This window comes from Scyliorhinus canicula, chromosome 18 (genome assembly GCF_902713615.1).
Source record: "Scyliorhinus canicula chromosome 18, sScyCan1.1, whole genome shotgun sequence".
NCBI lineage: Eukaryota > Metazoa > Chordata > Chondrichthyes > Carcharhiniformes > Scyliorhinidae > Scyliorhinus > Scyliorhinus canicula.
The window spans coordinates 96,995,426-97,020,011 of record NC_052163.1 but is presented as its reverse complement, the minus strand read 5'-3'; the positions used below and the strand labels follow the sequence as shown (position 1 = coordinate 97,020,011).

Here is a 24,586-nt window from a genome sequence, read left to right as displayed (position 1 = left end):
TGAGTGGGAGGAGAGATATTGGATGAGATATAAATAAGCATAAAGGAGGTGCTAAAAGGGTTGGCTTCATTTGCAAGTCAACAAGTGGACCAGTCCAGATGGGATTGGAGAGATGCTGAACTGGAGATAACAGAAGTTCTGACCACAATATTTCATTCCTCCTCCTATTTTGGAATGGTGTGAGAAGACGGGAGCATTTCAAATGCTTCACATCCACATATGCGATAACTACAGTCTAATGTAATGGGAGGAAAGCCTACTGGACATAATTGTCGAAGACTAAATTTATCTTTCCATGCAGAAGCACAGTTTAATAAGAGGACAGCCAGCATGGAGAAATAGTTACAGCAGTGCCAATTTAATATTTGGAGTTTAAAATCCAGTTTGTTGCTAAAAAATAAATAAATGTAGCACCATAATTATTTCGCTACACTATTTTCCTCCGTGAATGTGGTCCTTCTGCAAAATGGCACAGCTACAAACTATTAATGAGTACTGTCCCTTTAAATGGTTCTTGGCTTGAATATAATGCTCCAACAAACGTGTAGCTTAGCAACGCCGAGGCCTCCCCTCCTGCCGTACAAACTGAAACTCTTTTCACCTTGTTGGAGATGTGCGTTTGTGGAATTGGCAGCGCATTCATGCTTCAACTCAGGGCCCCGGGATTGGGAAACTAAAACTTTTGATCGGACAAACGCGCGTGAATCCCGGGAAAGGGCGGAGGCGCGCGGTCGCCATGGGCTGTGCCTCCAGTGTAAAGACAACTCAACCAGCTTCGTCCGTGGGAGTCATTCAGCCCCAGTCATTCATCCAGGAAACGTTCACTGTTACCGACCGCTTGGGTCCTTCCGACCACAGCCGTCCCCCGAAAGGAGACCTCAGCTTGGTCGCAGACTGCGAGAAAGCAGACCAGGAGACCGGAGAACTGTTGTGCCAATCCAGGGCACACTTCTACCAGAGAGTTGCTGATCCTAGTCCTCCTGGCAAGTACCTGCAGTTAAAAAAATACCGTTTATTTAGGATGTGAAGTCGTTCTGTAAAAAAAAGTTCCAGAGTTTGTGAAACAACTGATTTATAATCAAGGCAAAAAGGCGTTTTATCCACCGAGAGAACCCCAATCTGAAAATAGCAAACGTGCTACTATGAGTAGTTAGAATTCAGGAGTCCTGCATAGTTTTTAGATTTTTTGAACTGTTGTGGAATGAATACATCAGGAAATCCGTTTTTAAAAATGACTATAACCTCTTCTGTTCGGAGGGGGACCCCCCCGTTGGGTTTGTCCCAGTCCACTGTTTGAGACTGGCTACCAAGGTTGGGGATGGAACTCAGGATCTTCCTATTATGTAGGACTCCGTCTCAGACGAGATGGCCATTCACTCACAAAATCTAATTAACTGAAGCACTCAGGCGCTGTGTTCTGGGACATGGGATAGATTCAGCCATTCTAAAAAACACCTAACTTTTCGAGATAGAACTGAGGAAATGTTGCATTATTCAGAGTACCATCTTTTAGATGAAACAGCAAAGGCACTATTCAAATAGCATTCTTCCTGCAATCCATACCACCCAAAATAGGCTCTTGAATCATTTGCACTTTGTGGGACCTAACCTTTTGCATACTAACAAGTGACTTCACTTTAAATCACAGTATCCCTACAGTGCAGAAGGAGGCCATTTGGCCCATCAACTCTGCACTGACCCCCGAAAGAGCACCCCACCCACTTCCCCCGTAACCCGACCTAACCTTTGGACACTTAAGGGGCAATTTTGCATGGCTAATCCACCTAACCTGCACATCTTTGGTCCGTGGGAGGAAACCGGAGTATCCGAAGGAAACACATGCAGACAAGGGGAGAATATGCAAACTCCACACACTCACACAAGTTGAACCTGGGTCCCTGGCGCTGTGAGGCAGTAGTGCTAACCACTGTGCTTTTGTTGTTCTGAAATGTTGTGGGAACACGATAAGGCACCATTTAAATACTAGTACTGACTTTGGGAAAGCAATGTGGCGATAACCTAACTGGAGTTTTCAATTTTATGAAATAAATTATTAATGTCCAACTTATTTTAAACTGATCACTAACCCCAAGCATATCAAAAGGTCTTGGGATAAAAATTGGGAAACTAGATGAAAGATGAGGTAAAGTGAAACATATTCCCCCAGTGGAAATAGAGTTTCAACCAAGTGGTAATAGTTGTCACCCAAGTTACCAGTCATAAGCATTTTTAGAAGGGATCTGAGGGGCATGTTATAAATGTGCATTTATATCACATTTTACAAAGTGTTTCAAAACACAAGATTTACTTTGAAGTACTCATTTTTGAAGGCAAAGGGGTAAGATGAAAAGGAATAGATCAATATTTAGGCTTATTTGTCAATTACTGCAAATACTGCTCTCAAAGAAACACAATTTTAAAAATGGAAACAATGGCGATACTGAAGAATAAATATGATTTAAGTAATTTCTTCCTATGAATCATTCTGTTTCTACGGTATGAATGAGGTATAAAATTTAACACTTTTGATAATGATGCACATTGGGTCCAATCACTGATTATATAGTCTGTAATTCTGTGTTTGAAGTACTTTGATTTGCTTTTTTTATATCCATCTTGTTGGTGTTAATGTTAATCTCCAAAGTAATCTGCATCCATAATCTCAAAAGTCAAAGGTTACATCTGCAGCAAAGTGGCAAAATCAAGTGACAACTAAAGTCGAGGATATCGAGTCAGGTAGAAGGAAATTAGCTGGGACTGTCAAAGCTAAATATGGATGTGACCTTATTCATGGGCAATAATGGGATCCACTGTATTCATGTATCTTGAATGATGTAGATCAGTGCATCTCAAACTATCTGATGTGGAGTACCGGCAGTTTTTTTTTTCAATGTGCCAGGGACCGGTAAGCGAAACAAGCCAATCCAGGATTACTGTCTCTTTCTTTTCTGGAAACACTCCAAGTACCGGCAGACGATGGCTCAAGTACCGGCACCGGTACGCGTACCACACTTTGAGAAGCACTGATGTAGATTATCCATTACTATCCATACAAGACCAGAGAATTCTACTACACAGGAAGGTTTAGAAGTCAAGTTGGACGTCAGTTTAAAATAAATCCCTTTTCCACTTCATTTTTATGATGTTGATTCATCACTTATTAACGTTCCAATGAATATTCATCACCTGCAGTGACGAAAACATTGGAATTGAAGCACATGATCAAACATCACACATCCCTTCTCTCCTTTCAGTTTTGGTCCTGACAAAAGCTATTTATCTATTTAAATCCAACTGCCTTGTCGTGCTGCAGAATTGCAGACACAATTCTTTCGTTAGGAAAATGAAGCTGGATTTAGTAGCGTAATTATAGATTTGGCTCACAGACTTTGGTTTCTAAGAATCTGAACAAAACAAGAATTGATGCAATGGTGCTCAGAGGACTATTTGTGACTGTTAGATTGAAATGCAAAGTATAGAAAAAGGTAAAATTTACATTAAAATGTCACAATTTTATTTTTCATTTGCCTCCTCTTTCTGGTATAGATGTCAACCCAACAATTGCCAAGTAGCCATCTTCATGTATGAACCAGCACAATATGTGTTCACAAGATATTCTTGAAAAGTTGAGTTTGATACTGTGCACACCTGATGTTCACATGTACACTTCAGAAGGGGTCACCAGATGGTGATTCAGAGGGAAAGCCCTGACAGCACTGGTAAATAATTCAACAGCTTGTCCAAACTGAAAATGCATTGTAGATAATTTGGAAAAAATTGTTAGTGAAAGAAAGTGTGCACCTGTGGTTCCCCCCACGCTCCGCCCCCACACAAGACTAATAAAATGACAATGGGCAACCAGAACAACTACAAATAATCCCAAGAAGGAGAGCACTATTTCATGAAAAAAAAGAGACAGTCTGTTCAAATTAAAACATGTAATTATCTGGAAAACAATATATCTGATATCACTCCACATTGTATGCTGATGTACTGGCATCTCAGGATCTACACAGGAATGGTGACAGAGAAATCTGGGACTGTGGTTAATATGTATGATTTTGTGAGTATGGTCATGTCAAGCTGCTGTTTGACTAACCTTTACGAATATTCTCCCAATATTGGCATAGGTTCCCACATGTAAATGAAAAGTTAGGTCAAGAGTTATTGGGTTAAAGGTAGAGTTGAGACCATAACTTGATCAGCCATGATCTTACCGAATGACGGAGCAGGCTCGGATGGCTGAATAGCCAACTCCTACTCCTAATTCCAATATTTCAATGTTCCTATCCTGTGATACTCACCACTTACATAAATACAACAGTATCTTTTTATCCTCTTAGCATGTAGCATGCATTGGCCGAACCAAAATAACTGCAACTGTTCATTTGAGAATTTGGGAGAGGCACAATTGAATGTCAGAATTTATTTTCAATCTAAATATGTAGTTCCAAGCTATTTCTTTAACAATCAATTAAGTGAAATCTGAGGAATGTCCCGAAGTGTGGTTGTGACCATGAGTCCCAGACTTTAGAGCCCATCACATCAATCTGCACCTCAAGAGGCTGTTGGAAGGATAGACAAACTAGAATCTCGTTATAAGCTATGCCTATTATAAGAATTACTATGTGGCAATGCATCAATTTAAGCAACCGAGTTGAGGTAGAAAACTCTGTCCAGGGAACGCTGAAAATGAGACTTCAGTTGGCATAGGTTGAGCTTCTGATCCATTTTGGGTCACAAAGAATCTGAATCAAGGGGTCTGCTATTTGCATCTCTCGGGTTCCTTTTGTTGACAGTCATGTAAAATTCTTTAATTTTAGATTTGAACGGTTCTATTACTGTGGAGAGAATCAGCAAGAGTAATGAAAGGAATCTAGGACAGCAGCAGTGTGATTTGAAAGATGTTATCAATTCAGTTTCTGAGGATCAGGGCCAGACTGTGAGCAAGGTCAGTGTGTGTATTCAGGGTGATGTAAATGACCCAACACAATCAGAAACTGCCAAGACCCCAGGTGTTGGTTTCCATAACCTGATGCTACAATGCGATGGGGACCTGCTGATGAGACATGATGGTAAGGAACATGTTCATTATTTTGTCACATCATAGACATGCCAAGTACCACTGTCTGTAGTTTCCTTTTTCCAATTTCCTTCATCCTCTGCTGAAAGTGCTAACTCCTGCTGGATTCTGTTTCAGTTAACTGGTGTACTCCAGTACCTCACTTAAGTGGCTAATATTTCCACATGAGCACAATGTGTGTTGCTAGAATATTCATGGGAACAACATAATCAAGTCTAATGTGGTTCTCAGTTGCTGTCCACAAAAACCTGCGTTACAATTGTGAGGTATATAAGATTATTATATTTTGGGATTGTAGCTTTAAATTTAGGGTAAAATAAGGTGATCATGTGACCTGTTCTGCAGTCTGCCAGACCATAAGCCTGGGTCATTTAATTGTTACATATCAAAGGAAGGCTTGAATTGTTTTATTGAAGAGAGTGCAACATATTTCTGCTGACATGCAATGGCCACGGTCTCTGAATATACTATGAACAGACCCTGAGTCTCCCAATTCCCAAAAAGGCTTATAGGTATTGGGTTGTACGGTCTTGCTATACTTTTAACACAAAAGTTGGGATCAAAGATAGCTAATTAGCAGCTCTACCTAGATACAATGCTAGACTTTCATGTTCCCATGGGGAAGAGAGCAGAGGAAGCCATTTTTGACATCAGGTTGCAGGCTTCCCTTTAATTCATCAATATCATGGACCGGAAACATTTTTCTGATGTGGTCTGCAGCCGTCTGAGAGTTAGAAAGCAAGTCCTGCACCGGAAGCAGAGAAAATGTTGGTCCTATTATGTTCACCACAGAGAATGTGAGTGGAAGATTGCACTCAGATAGAGGTGCCTGCGTTTGTGAGGATTAAAAGGTAGAAGATTTGCCTCGCTTGGTTTGAGGGAAAGAATCTACAGTGTAACTCTCACAGTGAAAGTCACTTCTGAGATTAAGAGTTTCCTGGTTGGGGGAAGTAAAAAGGAAGCAGGCCATCAGGAGCTGAGAATAATTTTAGACTGATTCCTGGACGATGAAGTTTCCACTTAAGGGGCTGAGTAATGTATTACTGCAGTGGGAAATTAATAGGGAATCTCTTTTTGATAGTTTCAAGTAAAGTTGCCAACAAAAAGATAATATTTAGTCATTTTTTTTACTCAGTTGTCCAGTGTAAGTTTTAAAATGTGAAATCTTGATGTGTCATTCTTTCAGCTGTTAACCGGAAGTTCAAAGGCGGGATTCTCTCAGGCCACGCCGAGCCGGAGAATCGCCTGGCTGGACCGGATTCGTGCGACACTGCCCCAACACCGGTCCACCAATGGAGAATCGGCATTGGTGCTGGCGCAGTCGGTGAGGCGCGGTTGGGGGCCACTCTACGCGGCCCCCCCCCGGCGATTCTCCGCCCGACATGGGCCGAGTGGCTGCAAGAAAAATCAGAGTCCCGCCGGCGCCTTCCACGTGTGGTCTTACCCGACGGGACCTCGGTGTGCATCCTTTTGTGGGCGGCCTGGTAGGGGGAAGGGGGGTCCAATCCCAGGGGGGGCTCCATTGTGCCCTGGCCCACGATTGGGGCCTACCAATCGGCGGGCCAGCCTCTCGGGCTGGGGGCCTCCTTTGTTCCGCGCTGGCCCCAGTAGCTCTACGCCACGTTGCGTCGGGGCCGGTGTGGAGAAGGAAGCCACTGCGCATGCGCGCAATCGCAGTGCGCATTCGCGCCGGTCGCACCGCACATGCACAGACCCGCGGCGCCCATTTGACGCCGGTATTGGCAGCTGGAGTGGCATGGGTCGCTCCAGTACCGTGCTGGCCTCCTGAAGGGCTCAGAATCGCTGCTTCTGGTGGCCTGTTGACGCAATCGTAAAACGCAACTGCGTTTACGACGGCGTCAACACTTGGCCTCAGGATCAGAGAATCCCGCCCCAAATGTTACGAAGTTAGCAGTTTCTCAGGAGATCGTAACACTTGCCGATATGGTAACCTGAAACTTGCTGCTTATTTTTTCCCCTATTTAGCCAAAGGCAATCACTTTTACATATGTCTTTTTATTTGGAAATATCTTTCTATTATCTAGGCCTATTGGAATTAGCTTATTGGAATGTTAAACTTTAGATGAGTTCTGGTTGGATTAAGTCTGCGGTTATCCAGATCTTCCTCTTTTTTTTTTCAATGAACAGTCATAACTACTTTTTACTTCAATTATTCTTTCATCAATCTAATCTCTTTGCCAGATAGCTCATTTTCCAGGGTGACCGACTCTTCTTCCAGCTTACCCAGTGACCTGTGTCCTCCAGTTATAATTGATAACGGCAGCGGACTAATAAAGGCCGGACTCTCAGGAAATCATTCTCCAACATACGTTTTTCCAAGTGTGGTTGGAAGACCAAAGAACTCAACATTGAATGTTTTTGGATTATCAGAAAGTTGCACTTATGTTGGAGAGGAAGCCCAAAGGAAACGCAGCATTCTTCACTTGATTGTAAGTAAAATGCAAATGTACCAAAATTAACATAACGCTTTTAACCATTTGGCATCAATCTGCCCATTTCCATGCTGCGGAGTGTGCTGTATCCTCAAACAACTCTCCTGCCATCTTAATTTGGCACATTTGTAGTTTCACTCAACCAGGATACTTTGACTGGGAAACAAAAGTGTGATATGAGGGCAGCGTGGGTGCAGACTTATGGTGAGGTTTCCATAAAACATGGAGAAAGATTAGGGGCTGGATTCTACCGTCCCCCAGCCCCGTGTTTCTGGGTGGCGCGCCATTCCCTGGTGGTGGGATTCACTACTCCCGCTGTTTGTCAATGGGATTTCACATCGAAGCCACCCCATGCCACCAGGAAACCCACAGACGGGGATGCTCTGCTGTAACAGTGAATCGCGATGGCTGGAGAATTAGAAATAACTATTTTATCCATGGTGATGGGAAAATTTGTTGCTGGATGAAATTATTAAGAAGGTTTGATTTCCCAGACCTGATATTTACTTACCAAACATTCAGCAAAAATGTTGAGATCTCACTTCAAAAAAAATCAAGTTAATGCAAGGACTGACTTCAGCTGCTCTGGGGAATTGTGTCCCTGTGCTGATTAGCAAGTACCTATTCGGATATTTGATTGAGTTGTGTTTGATCACAGTATCCAATTCAACATGGACTGATTGCAAACTGGACGGAAATGGAAGTGCTCTGGAGACATACATTTGAAAATGAATTACGTGTTGACATTCAGGACCACCCAATTGTTCTCACGGAACCGCCAAACAACCCCCAGCAGAACAGGGAGAAAACAACTGAGGTAACAAACTAGGAACCATTCATAAGAGCAGATTCTCTCTAAACCAAACACATTTAAATTACTGTCCCCTGTTTATGCCAAAGTAATTAATTGGTTGAATATTAGAGGAGAATTTGTTTCACCAAGTGCATGGTGGGGATGTGGAACTCATTGCCTGAGTGATAGAAGCTGAAACCCTCGTCACGACTAAAAAGTATTTGGATATACGTTTGAAATGTCGTAACCTAGAGGGCTATGGACCAAGAGCTAGAAAATGTGATAAGGGTGGCAACATTTTTTAGCCTGCCCAAAGAGGATGCCATGTGCCATAAATTTCCATGATTTTTCTGCATTCACCATTTTAAAAAAAAGTCAAAAATAGATGATCTCATATTCCCTCATTTCAAATATTATCTATCATATTTTTTTCCCACTCATTTAGTCAATGTTCCTTTGCATCTTCTTGCTCTGATCCTCATATCCCACTGTGTCTCCTTAATTAATTTTTATCCACTCCTGGGATGTGGGCATCACTGTTACGGCCAGCATTTATTACCTATCTTTAATTTTAATTGAGGTGATGATGAGCCTGGTAGGCCATTTCAGAGGTCAACCATATTGCTAAGGACTGCTGTAACATATAGGCCAGACTGGGTAAGGATGGCAAATTCCATTCTGTCAAACGCAAATGTGAACAACATGGGCTGGATTCTCCCAAATAGCAGGGACCCGGTGTGCTTCACACAACTTTAGCTGCAGATACGGGCCCCCGCACTTCCGGTTCTGAGGCCGCGCATGGAGGCCATGCCATGTTAGTTCCACGCTGTCGGGAACTTGGCTGGTCGGGAGCAGAGGATCGGTGGGCGGGCCTATGGCAATGGCCCCCAGCCGCACAACGTAATTCGCGAACACGCGGATATTCGGGGCCCGGAGAATCGCTGGAGTGGCGCAAGGTCCGATTCCGTCGGGAAATTTGATTCTCCTCCACCGACAAACGCAATTTTGGCGCGGGGTTGCGGAGAATCCAGCCCCATGTATTTTGCAAAAATATGATAGCTGCATAATCATCATTACTGATACAAACTTCTTATTTTGGATTTATTTATTTAACTGAGTTTAAATTTCCCACACTGCTGAAGTGGAATTTGAACTTGTGTCTCTGATCACTAGTTCAGTTCCTTCTCTGTTATGCTGCCATACCCTATCTGCAAGCTTCATATGTAATTTTCTATTTCTGCAAACAACATTACTGAATGTGGAGATGCCGGCGTTGGACTGGGGTGAGCACAGTAAGAAGTCTTACAACACCAGGTTAAAGTCCAACAGGTTTGTTTCAAACACGAGCTTTCGGAGCACGGCTCCTTCTTCAGGTGAATGGAAAGGCTTGTTCCAGAAATGTTTATATAGACACAGTCAGAGATGCCCCGGAATGCGAGCACCTGCAGGCAATCAAATCATCAAAGATGCAGAGAGAGAGGTAACTCCAGGTTAAAGAGGTGTGAATTGTCCCAAGCCAGTTCCGTCGGTAAGCCTCTGCAAGTCCAGGCTTGTTGGTGGGGGCCGAATGTAATGCGACATGAATCCCAGATCCCGGTTGAGTCCGCATTCATGCGTGCGGAACTTAGCTATAAGTAACATTACTGAATATATATCAGAAAATAGCAACAGAAAGGGACTTGTTGGTTCTTGGCTTTGTGCATGAAGGTTTGCCTCTCCTCCCCAAAGCCACAGGCAAGATTATCCACCTATTCCAGGGCTATTTCACATCTGAACCCAAATCCTATTTCAGATAGACTTGATAATATATCCATATGAAAATCCTAAACTGATAAGTTATAAACACTGCAGTCATTTTGTGTTCATTTCATCCAAATTTTGTAACATACACCCATTTGCTTTGTCCAATGTAGATTCTTTTTGAAACATTCCAAGTTCCTTCTCTATTTCTGGGGATACAGGCAGTGCTGGCACTACATTCCACTGGTAAAGTTACAGGAACTGTCATTGATTCAGGTAACATCATTTTCTCCACAAATGATCTCAGAACCATTTGAGTAAATGCACATTACATTCAAAGATTGGTGGACTAGGTACTACAGGTGACGGTATTTCAATATTTTGTAGAAATTATTTTGAATTGAACACAAAATTGAACTGATCAAAATTTAAAAGCTCACATTTCATCAATGCGTTTAGAACAAAGAAAAGTACAGCACAGGACCAGGTCCTTTGGTCCTCCAAGCCTGTGCTGATCGTGATGCCCAAACTAAAAAAAAACCTTCTGCCTTACTCGTTTAATTCTCCTGTTGCTGATTCACTCCTAGATTTCATCATAAACCATCAATACAATATAAAGATACTTTGCATTGAGAGCGGATTACTTGAAACAATGCAGCTGGTCAGTAAACTGTTACCATCTGTGTGGTATTTTTAAAGGATAGGCTTTCAGACCATGAAGGTACAAACAAAAGCTTTATTGGAAAGGTGTTTACTCAACAGACTGTAAAGACCGTATTTGCCTGCGCATACGCCCAAAGACGTCATCAAGACATTACGTGATCAGTCTCTTGGTGACCTTGTTCCAACTAGGAACAAACGTGAATTCACAACACTTTCCTCACCCTTTATATTAGAAGTTAGGGCAGCACGGTAGCATTGTGGATAGCACAAATGCTTCACAGCTCCAGTGTCCCAGGTTCGATTCCGGCTTGGGTCACTGTCTGTGCGGAGTCTGCACATCCTCCCCGTATGGGCGTGGGTTTCCCCCGGGTGCTCCGGTTTCCTCCCACAGTCCAAAGATGTGCAGGTTAGGTGGATTGGCCATGATAAATTGCCCTTAGTATCCAAAATTGCCATCAGTGTTGGGTGGCGTTACTGGGTTATGGGGATAGGATGGAGGTGTTGACCTTGGGTAGGGTGCTCTTTCCAAGAGCCGGTGCAGACTCGATGGGCCGAATGGCCTTCTGCACTGTAAATTGTGTGTGTAATTGTGTGTGTAAGTTCCTGAAATGAAATACAATATAATGTTAACAATCAAAATTTATAATATGAACAATTAATAAACACAAGTCAATAAGTTAGATGTTTCAGAAGACGTTGATTTCTGTGTGGTTGTCAGCGAATCTCCGGCATCTGCGTTTTCGTGTAATTTGGACATTGCCTGCAGTTGTTTCAACCGAAGACAACGTCATGTTTTCAGGTTGACTCAGTGTTGAAGTGTCCTCAACTGGGGTACTGTATTCCACAGTTGTTTCTGGTATTGTCAGGTTCTCAGAATGTCTAGGTCTTCACTTGGCACAGTTTGGTGTGGACCCTCGGGTGATTCTGTCTCTGGCAAACTAGTTCTGGTTGCTAAAAGTTGATCAGCATGTCTCCTACACATTACATCATCCCGGGTTTGAACAGTGTAGGAAACTAGTCATGTCTCTGCTAAGATGTCTGGCAAGTTTCCACTTCTTACTGGTGGTATGATTCCTTGCCAATACGTTCTGACCTTTCTGAAAAACATGGCGTTTAGCCCTGTTCTCACATTGCAAAATCTGACTTTGTTGTTTCCTGTCAACAATTTCTCGTCTTAAGCAGCTTCAGCAAATCAAACACTGTGTGCAACAAACATTTTGCCATGAGTAATGCTAGAGAACTTTAAGTTGTTGAATGTGTGTCATCAGCAATTGTCATAGTCGTTTTGACAATGATACCTTCAATGAATGTTTAATTGTCTGAACAAACCTTCCAGCCAGCGCATTTGTGGTAGGATAATCGGGTGCCTTAGTTTCCGTTCACCTTTAGATAATTTGTGAATTCTCGCGAAATCAACTGTGGCCCGTTGTCACTAACAAATTTTTCAGGGTAACTGAATCTTGCAAAAATCTTAACCCAGTCTTTCCATTGTCCTCTCTGAAGATGTAGTCTTCAATATGGCGACTTAAGGCCTTTTCAAGAGCAGGTCTACCACTATGATAACCATTCGTACTTTGAATGGTCTGGCATAATCTATATGCACTCTTTGCCATGGCCCTTCTGGTCATTTCCATGGATATAATAACACTAGAGGCGGCAAGTTTCATACCTTTGCACAAGCCTAACACATGCCCTCCTTCTCTTCAATTTCGCTATTGAGCATTGGCCACCAAAAGTAGCTACAGGCTATCTCCTTCATCCTTACTATCCCATAATGACATTCATGAAGTTGGTTAAGGACTTGTTCCCTTAATAATGGTGGAATGATGACCCTCATTCCCCAGAGGAGACAACCAGTTTGTACGGATAGTTTGAGTCTTGTGATAACATGTGGCTTCAATGCTGGGCTTGCCCCTGTAGTCTTGCCACAAAGTACCGTGTCCATAACTTCTGACAGTAGTGGATTACTTCTGGTATACATCTTAACTTGCCCTATGGTTACATTAGTATTATCAACTTTTTCAAAATAGAAAATATTACCACTTGAATGACTTGTTAGGTAAAGGTAATCTAGAGTCCACCATTGTTTCCATGGAGTTTAGATTTTTAGCGTATGAGTTGACAACAATAACACCCATTTCTGCATCTAACCCGCTACTAGAGATGGCATACCGGTGTGCTGCTCAAGTATTGTTGTCAGTGGCTGATAATCTGTTGGTAAAGTAAATTTCCATCCATATAGGTATTGATAAAAATGTTTGATTCCAAAATTATGCCTAGAGCTTCCTTCTCCATCTGTGCATAGCTCATTTCTGTTTTGTTCAAGGCTCTTGATGCAAATGCTATTGGCTTCTCTTCACCATTGGGCATTGTGATAAACCACTGCTCTCATCCCATACAGCGATGTATCACAAGCCAGTTGCAAGGGAAATTTTGGATCAGTGTGTACCAGGACTTCTGACTTTAATTGTGCCTCCTTCGCTTGCACAAAGGCCTTCTCGCATTGATCCACCCATTTCCATTTCCTGTTAATAAATTGTGTAAAGGCTTAAGAATAGTTGCTAGATTAGGGACAAGCCTTCCATAATAGTTAAATCAATTTCATTAGTTTTTGAGTTTATTAATGTTTTGAGATGCAGGTGCCTCACTTATGGCTTTTAATTTTAGAAGGCAATTTGTGCACTCCCTTTGCATCTATGACGTGCCCCAATATGCATATTTGATGTGCCCCTTTTACCCACCACTCCTGCATTTTGCATCTTTCTACCACCGGTCTGCTATTGGGTGACCAGCTTTTGCACATGGGTGGCAATTCCGAACCTGTGTCTGTATTCAGATCACAGCTGACATTTTATGGATTTTAATGCTTAACTTAAATTGTTGGGCTTTCTTAGCTGCTAATTCCATAGAAATTGTGATTTCTAAAGTCTTCTTTAGGTTTAAGTTGCTTTCTGTTAATAGCCTTTTTTTTTTGTTTAGCTTCACTTCTTAACCCATACTCTATCTCTAATGGTGTCATTCAAAACATCTCCAAATTCACAGTATTCAGCTACTTTCATCAAAGTAGCTATGAACTGTGTGATTGATTCACCATCCTGCAGGGGAAGCACGGTAGCACTGTGGTTAGCACAGTTGCTTCACAGCTCCAGGTTCAATTCCTGGCTTGGGTCACTGTCTGAGCGGAGTCTGCACGTTTCCTCCCACAGTCCAAAGATGTGCAGGTTAGGTGGATTGGCCATACTACATTGCCCCTTAGTGTCCAAAAATGGTTAGGTGGGGTTACGGGGATGGGGTGGAGGTGTGGGCTTAAGTAGGGTGCTCTTTCCAAGGGCCGGTGTAGACTCGATGGGCCGATTGGCCTCCTACTGCACTGTAAATTATATGATCCCTGTTGGTTACATTCATGGAACCTGATCCTCTTGGCAATGACCAAAGGTTTATTTTTATAGAAAATAAACCTTTGGTTTATTTGATAAGTGGCCCTGCAAATCTCCATAATCTCATCATAGGTTTTCAAGTCTGTTTTTTCTGGCTGCACCAGACTTCCCAGGAGGTTGAAGGTCGACCCCCACCCCCCCTGAAACCCCCCCCCCATTTTACTCAGGAAAGTTGGGACTACAATATCGGAATTTGGTTAGCTTAGACAATATAATTGAATCTTTCAGTGTTCTCAATCTTCGGTCTCATGGCACCAAACATTCCCACCATTATGGTGGAAGGGGCTTGCATAAGCACAATGTGCCACAAGATCTTTAGCACGACCTCACTTATTTCTTTTCAAACAAAGTATCCCCGAGTTCAGCCGGTTTCCTTCTGAGTTATGGAACATCCCACCTCTGAACTAATATTGCAGAGCCGATATTAGTCCTGATCATGCCTTGCTCACACAAACAGTTTCCCAGCTTCATGTTGCAGAGTTGTGACCAACAGGACATTTTCACCGGGTCTATTGGTTGACATGAGTGATGGTGGGAACACATTGCTCTCTGCTCCGTCAGGAATATTGCTTCTCCAGGTAAGGAGAATCGGAATGGACCCACCACATATCAGAAAAGCTGATTCCCTCCCTTGTTTCATTGGGCTCCTGGGATCAGTTATCAAATATTTCACTTTGCTCAACAGAATGATGTTTCTGTGAAGAAAACAAGAATCCTGGATTTTATGCTGTTCCAACAACACCATTCTCTCAGACAGGGCGCTGGAGGGATACAAGATAGCCAGGAGGGAACTGAAGAAAGGGATTAGGAGAACTAAGAGAGGTCATGAAAAATCTTTGGCAGGTAGAATCAAGGAAAACCCCAAGGCCTTTTACACCAATGTGAGAAATATGAGAATGACTAGAGCGAGGGTGGGTCCGATCAAGGACAGTAGCGGGAGATTGTGTATTGCGTCTGAAGAGATAGGAGAGGTCTTGAACGAGTACTTTTCTTCAGTATTTCCAAATGAGAGGGGCCATATTGTTGGAGATGACAGTGTGAAACAGACTGGTAAGCTTGAGGAGATACTTGTTAGGAAGGATGATGTGTTGGGCATTTTGAAAAATGTGAGGATAGACAAGTCCCCCGGGCCTGACGGGATATATCCAAGGATTCTATGGGAAGCAAGAGATGAAATTGCAAAGCCGTTGGTAATGATCTTCTCGTCCTCACTGTCAACAGGGGTGGTACCAGGGGATTGGAGAGTGGTGAATGTCGTGCCCCTGTTCAAAAAAGGGAATAGGGATAACCCTGGGAATTACAGGCCAGTTAATCTTACTTCGGTGGTAGGCAAAGTAATGGAAAGGGTACTGAGGGATAGGATTTCTCAGCATCTGGAAAGACACTGCTTGATTAGGGATAGTCAGCACGTATTTGTGAGGGGTAGGTCTTGCCTCATAAGTCTTATTAAATTCTTTGAGGAGGTGACCAAGCACGTGAATGAAGGTAAAGCAGTGGATGTGGTGTACATGGATTTTAGTAAGGCATTTGATAAGGTTCCCCATGGTCGGCTTATGCAGAAAATAAGGAGGCATGGGATAGTGGGAAATTTGGCCAGTTGGATAACGAGCTGGCTAACCGATAGAGAGCTGGCTAACCGATAGAAGTCAGAGTGGTGGTGGATGGCAAATATTCAGCCTGGAGCCCAGTTACCAGTGGCGTACCACAGGGATTCGTTCTGGGTCCTCTGCTGTTTGTGATTTTCATTAATGACTTGGATGAGGGGGTTGAAGGGTGGGTCAGTAAATTTGCAGACAATACGAAGATTGGTGGAGTTGCGGAGAGTGAGGAGGGCTGTTGTCAGCTGCAAAGAGACATAGATAGGATGCAGAGCTGGGCTGAGAAGTGGCAGATGGAGTTTAACCCTGAAAAGTGTGAGGTTGTCCATTTTGGAAGGACAAATATGAATGCGGAATACAGTGTGAACGGTAGGATTCTTGGCAATGTGGAGGAGCAGAGAGATCTTGGGGTCTATGTTCATAGATCTTTGAAAGTTGCCACTCAAGTGGATAGAGCTGTGAAGAAGGCCTATGGTGTGCTAGCGTTCATTAGCAGAGGGATTGAATTTAAGTGCCGTGAGGTGATGATGCAGCTGTACAAAATCTTGGTCAGGCCACATTTGGAGTACTGTGTGCAGTTCTGGTCACCTCATTTTAGGAAGGATGTGGAAGCTTTGGAAAAGGTGCAAAGGAGATTTACTAGGATGTTGCCTGGAATGGAGAGTAGGTCATACGAGGAAAGGTTGAGGGTGCTAGGCCTTTTCTCATTAGAACGGAGAAGGATGAGGGGCGACTTGATAGAGGTTTATAAGATGATCAGGGGAATAGATAGAGTAGACAGTCAGAGACTTTTCCCCCGGGTGGAACAAACCATTACAAGGGGACATAAATTTAAGGTAAATGGTGGAAGATATAGGGGGGATGTCAGAGGTAGGTTCTTTACCCAGAGAGTAGTGGGGGCATGGAATGCACTGCCTGTGGAAGTAGTTGAGTCGGAAACGTTAGGGACCTTCAAGCGGCTATTGGATAGGTACATGGATTAGTGTAGAATAATGGAGTGTAGATTAATTTCTTCTTAAGGGCAGCACGGTAGCATTGTGGATAGCACAATTGCTTCACAGCTCCAGGGTCCTAGGTTCGATTTCGACTTGGGTCACTGTCTGTGTGGAGTCTGCACATCCTCCCCGTGTGTGCGTGTACTCCGGTTTCCTCCCACAGTCCAAAGATGTGCAGGTTGGGTGGATTGGCCATGATAAATTGCCCTTAGTGTCCAAAATTCTATGATAAACCTAGGACAAAAGTTCGGCACAACATTGTGGGCCGAAGGGCCTGTTCTGTGCTGTAGTTCTATGTTCTAGTACTTACTGCTTACAGTGTTCTTGATAGGATACCAGACCAGACCACAACTTTTGTTAGGATACTGGATGAGAGACCGCAAACAATTTTCAATTTGTAAAACTGAGAGGAAAGGATACTTCACCCCAAGGAGAGATGAAGCTGGCCAATATGTATCTTTCCTGTTAAAACAATCTTTAATTTGAACACAATTAACCACATTAACATCAAAGAAATAGCTTTACCATTATCAGTTAGACAGTTCTTAAATAAAAGGAAAAACTTAAACTTACTATCTACTCCTGCCACGATATTCCAATTAAGCAACCCAATACAGTTCAAACGCCACTTAAGAGTGACTTGCTTATCTGCGCTGACCTTTGGAGAGGCCCTTTCAGAAACATCCTGAAAATCCGTCTGTCTTGTCAGTCTCAAATCCTCGGACAAACTGCTGTTCAACTTAAAATCTTCTAGCAGACTGCAAAACTACTTCCATTCATTTTGCTCCATTCACCATCTCTATTTAAACAAGTAAATGGTTAAAAATCATTGATTACTTCACCTTTTACGGCACCTTAATTACAGGTTTAGGAGACATGGTGCCTGAATGTTTTTTCTAAACCCAGGGTTTTTAATAACAATACTGCCACAAATATGAAACATCATATATATCAATTTCTACATTCATCACAGCACCTTGTACTGTTACAGATCTTTCCAGGCAGAGCACGTGCTGAGCTACTTTTCCATGTTGTTTCCTCTGAAATCTATAGTTAAATTTTGGTTCCTCCAAAGGTGGCTACCAATATTTGGCACCCCTCTGACGCCAGCTTTAGTGTAGGGATGTTTTTAGCTTCTTAATTCTTTTTGGATGTCTGCTCACGGATTGATGATTTTTCTATATATTTTCAGCCGTGAGTCTGCATATGTAGTTCCGACATCCTTGTCGTCAGTGTTCTTTCTGGTATTTTTAAAGTATAGGCTTGAAGACCACAAAGGTACAAACAAACAAGAGCTTTATTGGAAAGGTGTTTACTCAACAGACTGTAAAGATAGACAGCCCATTAGCCCGTGCAAAAAGCCAATGACATCGTCCATACATCACGGGATCATACTCTTAAAGTGACCTTGTTCTAACTAAGAACAAACTTGAATATACATTTCCTAGCTTATGCAAGTACCTGCTCCTACACCAAAGTAATCAATTATTTTATAAAATAATTTATTTCCTTCATCTTGCTGCTTGCAGGATCAGCTGTGACACATGTGGTTCCCGTTTTTGAAGGACATGCTTTGGAGAATATTACCCAGCGTGTGTACCTGGGAGGACAGGACCTGACAGAGTACATGATGAGATCTTTGACTGAAAACAATAGCTGGTCCTTCACTTCTAAAGGTAATATTCATAATACACCACCATGTAACACAACCTATCCACTTAAGGCATCACTCTGCGGGACCTTAAACTATGGAAATACTGGGCTGGTGCCAATGTTAAAATCGTGAAACACGATTGGGCAGAGAATAGCTTCCGACGAAGAAATTGCGGTAGATGCCAGTTTGACACCAAATCGGGGTGCTCCGGCACCCCCAAAATGGTGTAAATGTGGCACTCGCTGCGCGAGTACAGTACAGTAGGCACATCATTAGCAGGCCTGACGCCCGATGCTCTGGGGCCTCCGGGATTTGCCGCCTCCGATGGGCCGAGTTCCCGAAGGCGTGGTTCACTTGTGGTTATAAAAATCCTGGCGTCCTGGCTGCTGAGCGAGAAAGAGGAGGTATGAAATGGCAGAATGTGCATGACGTATTCATGTTGCCACACTCAGTGATCCCCGACAGGTTTGAGGGGCACCCTATCACCCCGGCTGCGGGGCCGGCTGCGGGGCAATAGAGGGTTACCCACTGATGGGTCGTGGCTGATAACACCTATCCGGAGGCCACAGACTGATGCGGAGACCTGCTTTAAGTGCCTGAACCACGCAGGAGGGGCCGTCCAGTACGAGGCTAGGAGGGTCACCCGCATTGTGGTGGCCTGCTGCGTCCTCCACAGCATCGCGCAGCAGAGGGGTAATGTGCTTGAGGATGAGCAGCAAGGGCAGGTCTCGTTGGACGAGGAGGATGAGGGGGAGGGGGACAATGAGCGGGACATGGAGCCTGGGCAGGCATTGGAGGCCACAACGCCTTCACCAGGGCCACAGCGCATGGGACGTCCTCATCTCTCACATTTCACCGATTGGGGGGAGGGTTACTGACCAGGGGCACGGACCCCACCAACCCAGACCCACACACCCTCACCTCCCACATCACCAAACCACCCCATGCACACCCCCTCCACGACAACTTGCAGCGCGACAAGCTGGGGGCACTGGGTTGGCAGTGACAGGGGGGTCTGGTCCATGGGATGGAGGATGATGACAACCCGCTCTGTGATGAGCTCCGTGCTCCGCATCGTATGACAATGTCTGACTCATGCCCACTGTATGACCTTCCACCTGGGTGATCCCTGCATGCGAGCTGGTGAGTCCATCATACGGTCCTGTCCGGGGGGGGGGCGTCTGAGGTGCTGCGCTGTCCTGGCACCTCCCTTGCGGGAATCACCGGCACAGGCCCTGGCACCTCCTCCCTGGGGGTGCCCGATGGCCCCCAGGCTACTCCATGGGACAGGGGTGCGGGCGAGACCCCCTCCTGAGGACCCCACCACCTGGCATTGCCAGTCCTGGAGGCCTGCTCTGATCTTGACCAGGGTCTGCAGATTCACAGCCACGGAGCACAGGGATTGGCCCATTTCCGTCTGGGACTGTGCCACCACACTAAGGGTCCGTGCCACATCAGCCAGTGACTGCGCCGCGTCCCTCTGGGTGTGGGCCACATCCCTCTGTGTCTGCATCACATCCCCGCCTGCACATAATGCCCCAGGCCTTGCACACGCTGACCCATATGCAACACCGTCGCCCCCATTGCTTCCACCGTGGATACCACCATGTGGTATCGGCCTGAGTGGCATGCATGACCAGCACCACCCCCTGATCCTGCACATGGATGGACTCCTCCACTTGTACCTTCAGCTGCTGGAGGCTGGCCGTCATCCCCTTTTTTAGTACCTGGTTCTGACTGCACCTCCACTGTGAGTGGGACTGGATGTTCCAGGAGCCCATGACCCGTCTGAGCAGCAGCTGGTTCCTGGGGCAGGCCCGCCCTCTGACCAGCCAGCCCCTCGGCTGCTCCTACCTCCACCTGCTATACCGGACCGACTATGTGGTGCACACCAGATAATGACCCAGGACCTCTTCACTAAAGTGCCCAACCGAGGTGATAGTCTCTGAGATGGTGGAGGGTGTAGGAGACAGCTGTGACGGAAAGACCGTGTCTTCCTCCGACCTGGAATCTCTCCTGAGTCTCCAGAAGAGGGCTGATGTTCAGGCTGCTCACCCGTCAGTGTTCGGCCGCCTGGGGGGCAATGGCTCTGGCAGGGGTGTCCGGATGGACCGTATCCCATCTCTGGCAGGTCCTTTAAGACGCAAGACAACGTGTATGGTTAGACAGCAGGACAGGGGTGTGGGAGGGAGAGGGGTGTGGGAGGGAGAGGGGTGTGGGAGGGAGAGGGGTGTGGGAGGGAGAGGGGTGTGGGAGGGTGAGTGTTGGCCACATATGTGTCATGGGGATGTGCAACTATGCAGGGTCTCACTTGCCCGCCCGCCCTCCCTTTCCTCCGGGCCGCTGAACATGTCCAGTGCCTCTGTTCAGGCATGGTGAGGGGCCGCAGGTCTGGCGGTCCCCCTCCGATCTTCTCCCACTCCCGGCAGTTGTGCGCGTCAGCACTTCATCTCAAAATTGGAGAATCCAGCCCACTTATTCGGTTTTCTTATTCTTGGGATGTGAGCTTTATTGTTAAGGTCAGCATTAATTCTACAACCCTAATTTGCCATGAGTAGATAGTGATGAACCATTTTCCCCAGTCATAGTCCATGTAGTGTAAGTACATCCAACATGTTTGACTTTTCTGGTTTAGTACCACTGAGTGGCTTGTTAGACCATTTCAGAGTGAAGTTGAGTCAACCACATTGTTTTGGGTCTGGAGTCACATATAGGCCAGATCAGGGAGGTGTAGCAGATTTCCTTTCCCGAAGGACATTAATAATTAGATAAGTTTTTATAATGACCCAATAGTTTTATCATTATGAATTAGTTGGACTTGTATTTCCCCAACTGCCATGGTAACATTTGAACTCGCGCCTCCAGAGTATTAGTCTAAGCCTGTACATTTCTAGAGTGCTAACATGACCGTTATGCTAATATTCCTCCATCCTACAAACTTTAGAATGGAGGGCAGAGGATATCTAGGTAAACTTAAAAGAAGCAAAAGAGAAAGTAGTAACATAGGGTTTTAAAAAAACGTAAGATCAATCTAGCTACATTTTTCATTGTCCTTCTACATTACATAAGGATTAATTGTCTATTCTTTAGACTGCCACAATATTTATATATACAACTGTTGACCAGTTAAGGCCAAATATCACTGAAGCATTGGTCAATTTGTATGCCAAGTCTGTTCAAACATCAAGCCAAAAAATGACAGCCATACTGTAATGTACAAATATTTATGTAATAGTATTTCATGATATAATAGATGTTCTCCTCATGTTCAATTGTTATTCTGCCTCCTAAAACACAAACAGAAACAGAAATAAGAGATATAACAAATAATTAATTGATGAGGCATGGGCAGCACTGTTGCTTCAGAGCACCAGGGACCCAGGTTCGATTCCTGGCTTGGGTCACTGTCTGTGCGGAGTTTGCACGTTCTTCCTGTCTTGGGTCACTGTCTGTAAGAAGTCTGCACGTTCTCCCCATGTCTGTGTGGGTTTCCTCCCATAAGTCCCGAAAGATGTGTTGTTAGGTGAATTGGACATGCTGGATTCTCCCTCCGTGTACCCGAACAGGTGCCATAGTGTGGCGATTAGGGGAGTTTCACAGTAACCTCATTGCAGTGTTAATGTAAGCCTACTTGTGACACTAAGATTATATATGGTAAATAAGTTCATTCAGCACAGGACAGCTTGTTCTATTTGGAGTTTCTTGCATTGTAATATTTTATTTCATTTGTAAATTTGGGCCGCACAGTGGTTAGCACAGTTGCTTCACAGCTCCAGGGTCCCAGGTTCAATTCCCACCTTGGGTCACTGTGCAGAGTCTGCACGTTGTCCCTGTGTCTGCGTGGGTTTCCTCCCACAGTCCAAAGACGTGCGGGTTAGATAGATTGGCTATGCTAAATTGCCCTCAAGTGTCTTAAAAGGGGTGGAGTCACTGGGTTAGAGATAGGGTGGAGGTGTCAGCTTAGGTACAGTTCTCTTTCCAGGGGCTGGTGCAAACTCAATGGGCCAAATGGCCACCTTCTGCACTGTAGATTATGATAACCAATCTGTGCTTGAGATTTTTCCTGACAAGCCTCCTCCCACTACTTTATCTAGTCCTATTGGCTATTAACTAATAGGGATCAATTGCTGACTGTACACCTAAACTCAACTACTAAGACTCACAAAGAGCACTGTCCCAACAACTAAAATGTAAATGTCGCCACGGCCTCAGAGGACCCATGGGCTGCTTTCCACTTTGAGCTGACTGGTGGTGATTTAACCTGAAGGTCACCACACCTCAGGCGAAGGGCATGGTTGAGAATGTGGGGCCTTCATGAATAACCTCAGTCAGTACACAGATTGAACTCGTACTGTTGGTGTTGAACCAGCCATCCAGGCAACTGAGCTAACTGACCCCCACCCCCATCAACCAGACTCCAAATGTAACTTAAAGAATCTGGGAAACCTCAAAATGCACTTTTTATGGTGTCTAAATAACCTACTCCTCACATTTTGAATAGTATTTTATGTAATTTTCTAGCTGGGCTAGATATCATCAGAAACATCAAGGAGAAATTTTGCTACATTGCCCTTAATTTTGAAGCAGAACTTGAGAACTTCAAGAACAACCCAGAAGAAATAAAGGAAGAGTATGAGCTTCCAGATGGACAAAAAATGATCATCACAAACCAGAAATTCATCTGCCCTGAAGTCATCTTTAAGCCATTTATATTAGGTAACTAGTCAAGAAATGTTTTGACCACAATTTATCCTCTTTCCCTGCTCATGGATTATTGACAGTAGAACAATGTTTCAGTGCAAGATGTCTCCTTCATGATATGTCTCCTGACTGTATCCTTGTTCAGTTGATACATAGCTTTCTTGTTGTACATGTTGCTCATGTGTTTCATTTCCAGTTGTATTTCATCACTAAACATCATTCTTCAGAATCATCTTATCTACTCACAACAGTCATCACAATGGATGTGCAGGGGAGGAGTAGCACTTTTCAAAAGCATTTTGCATCGGCACATGAACTGCATGTTGTTGAACCAGATCACTTGTATTTCAGGCAAAGACATACAGAACCTGCCTGCCTTGGGACATTCAGTGATTGAGAGATGCAGTGAGGAAACTCGCAATGACATGTACGCCAACATTGTACTGGCTGGTGGTAATAGTATGTTTAGAAACATGGAAGAACGATTACAGCAGGAGATGACAAACCTTGCAAAGCCAGGGACAAAGGTATTTTCCCTATACTTCTAACTTCCTCACTGGAAGGCGTGTTCTCTTTTTGGCACATGATTCTTTGGTTGAAAATGCCCCTCTATAATCTTATCTACATTATCATTTGTTCAGTGTGTGCCAGGACAGCAAGTGACTGCAGGCTACTTGGTTACAGCCTAGCCATTTCCTATCATCATCTGATATTCAGTGGAAGTCACTTGCTTTTAAAATTTATATTATGGAGTTAGAAGAGATGTTAACATAAAAAAGGCCACATGACTTGAACAAACCCTTTCTTTTATATTTGTTGTAGCGCTGGCAAGATGGCAGCCTCACCAACTGAGGTTTCCACATGCTCCCCATCCTTTCTCTCTCCAGGCATGCATTAAACTATTTCCTGATTTCTTGGCTCAACATAAATGGTATGGGCCTTTAATTTAATTGAATTGAATGTGTTTTTTGATTACTCAATTACAAATGGTATGGGCCAGTTGTTACAAGCTAGTGTCTTTGTGTAAATTGGAACTGTCAATTCCTGCTTGGAAAATTCCAGCCAATCCTGGTTTAGGGACTATAGCTGAGCAAAGTGAGCTTAAAACAGAGCATGAGAAAAGGCCATCCACATTCTATTGAGCTAGTGCCTTCTACAAAGCAGGCATAATCTATTCTCTGATAACTCTTAGATAATGTTCATTATGACACCGAAGGATTGGATTCTTTTGAAGCTAAGTAGAGCAATTTAGTCAGGCCAATTGCTCAATCTATTCCATGTATGTTTATTTACCTCAAGGGTTTGTCCAATTTCCTTTTGAAACCATTGATGATCCATGCTTCCATTATCCTGATTTTTCACTACATAGAAAAAGTTCATCCTCACATCTACCTTGCAGATCTTGTCCAAAAACTTACATTTGCATTCCCTAGTTTCTACTGAGCAGCCAACACCATCAACATAGCAAT

The 24,586-nt window shown here is 44.1% G+C and overlaps 2 protein-coding genes across 6 annotated transcripts in view; one reads left to right on the top strand and one right to left on the bottom strand.

Moving 5' to 3' along the window:
* The first annotated feature begins 547 nt into the window (after positions 1-547).
* Positions 548-24,586, top strand: part of LOC119952863 (actin-like) — a 28,311-nt gene continuing 4,272 nt past the window's right edge. Inside the window, exons 1-8 of one of the 3 annotated variants that reach the window (XM_038776433.1) lie at positions 548-983; positions 4,824-5,075; positions 7,286-7,533; positions 8,195-8,353; positions 10,243-10,345; positions 18,292-18,438; positions 22,938-23,132; positions 23,469-23,644. In XM_038776433.1, the coding sequence (XP_038632361.1) occupies positions 737-983; positions 4,824-5,075; positions 7,286-7,533; positions 8,195-8,353; positions 10,243-10,345; positions 18,292-18,438; positions 22,938-23,132; positions 23,469-23,644 (1,527 nt within the window). In that variant the 5' untranslated portion in view covers positions 548-736. The remainder of the gene's footprint in view (positions 984-4,823; positions 5,076-7,285; positions 7,534-8,194; positions 8,354-10,242; positions 10,346-18,291; positions 18,439-22,937; positions 23,133-23,468; positions 23,645-24,586) is intronic. The other 2 variants (XM_038776434.1, XM_038776435.1) reach the window with 2 other exon arrangements.
* Positions 17,538-24,586, bottom strand: part of med16 (mediator complex subunit 16) — a 57,167-nt gene continuing 50,118 nt past the window's right edge. Inside the window, exon 15 of one of the 3 annotated variants that reach the window (XM_038776432.1) lies at positions 17,538-17,561. In XM_038776432.1, the coding sequence (XP_038632360.1) occupies positions 17,553-17,561 (9 nt within the window). In that variant the 3' untranslated portion in view covers positions 17,538-17,552. Of the gene's footprint in view, positions 17,562-17,997; positions 18,025-21,676; positions 21,704-24,586 lie in introns of those variants that run through there. The other 2 variants (XM_038776431.1, XM_038776430.1) reach the window with 2 other exon arrangements.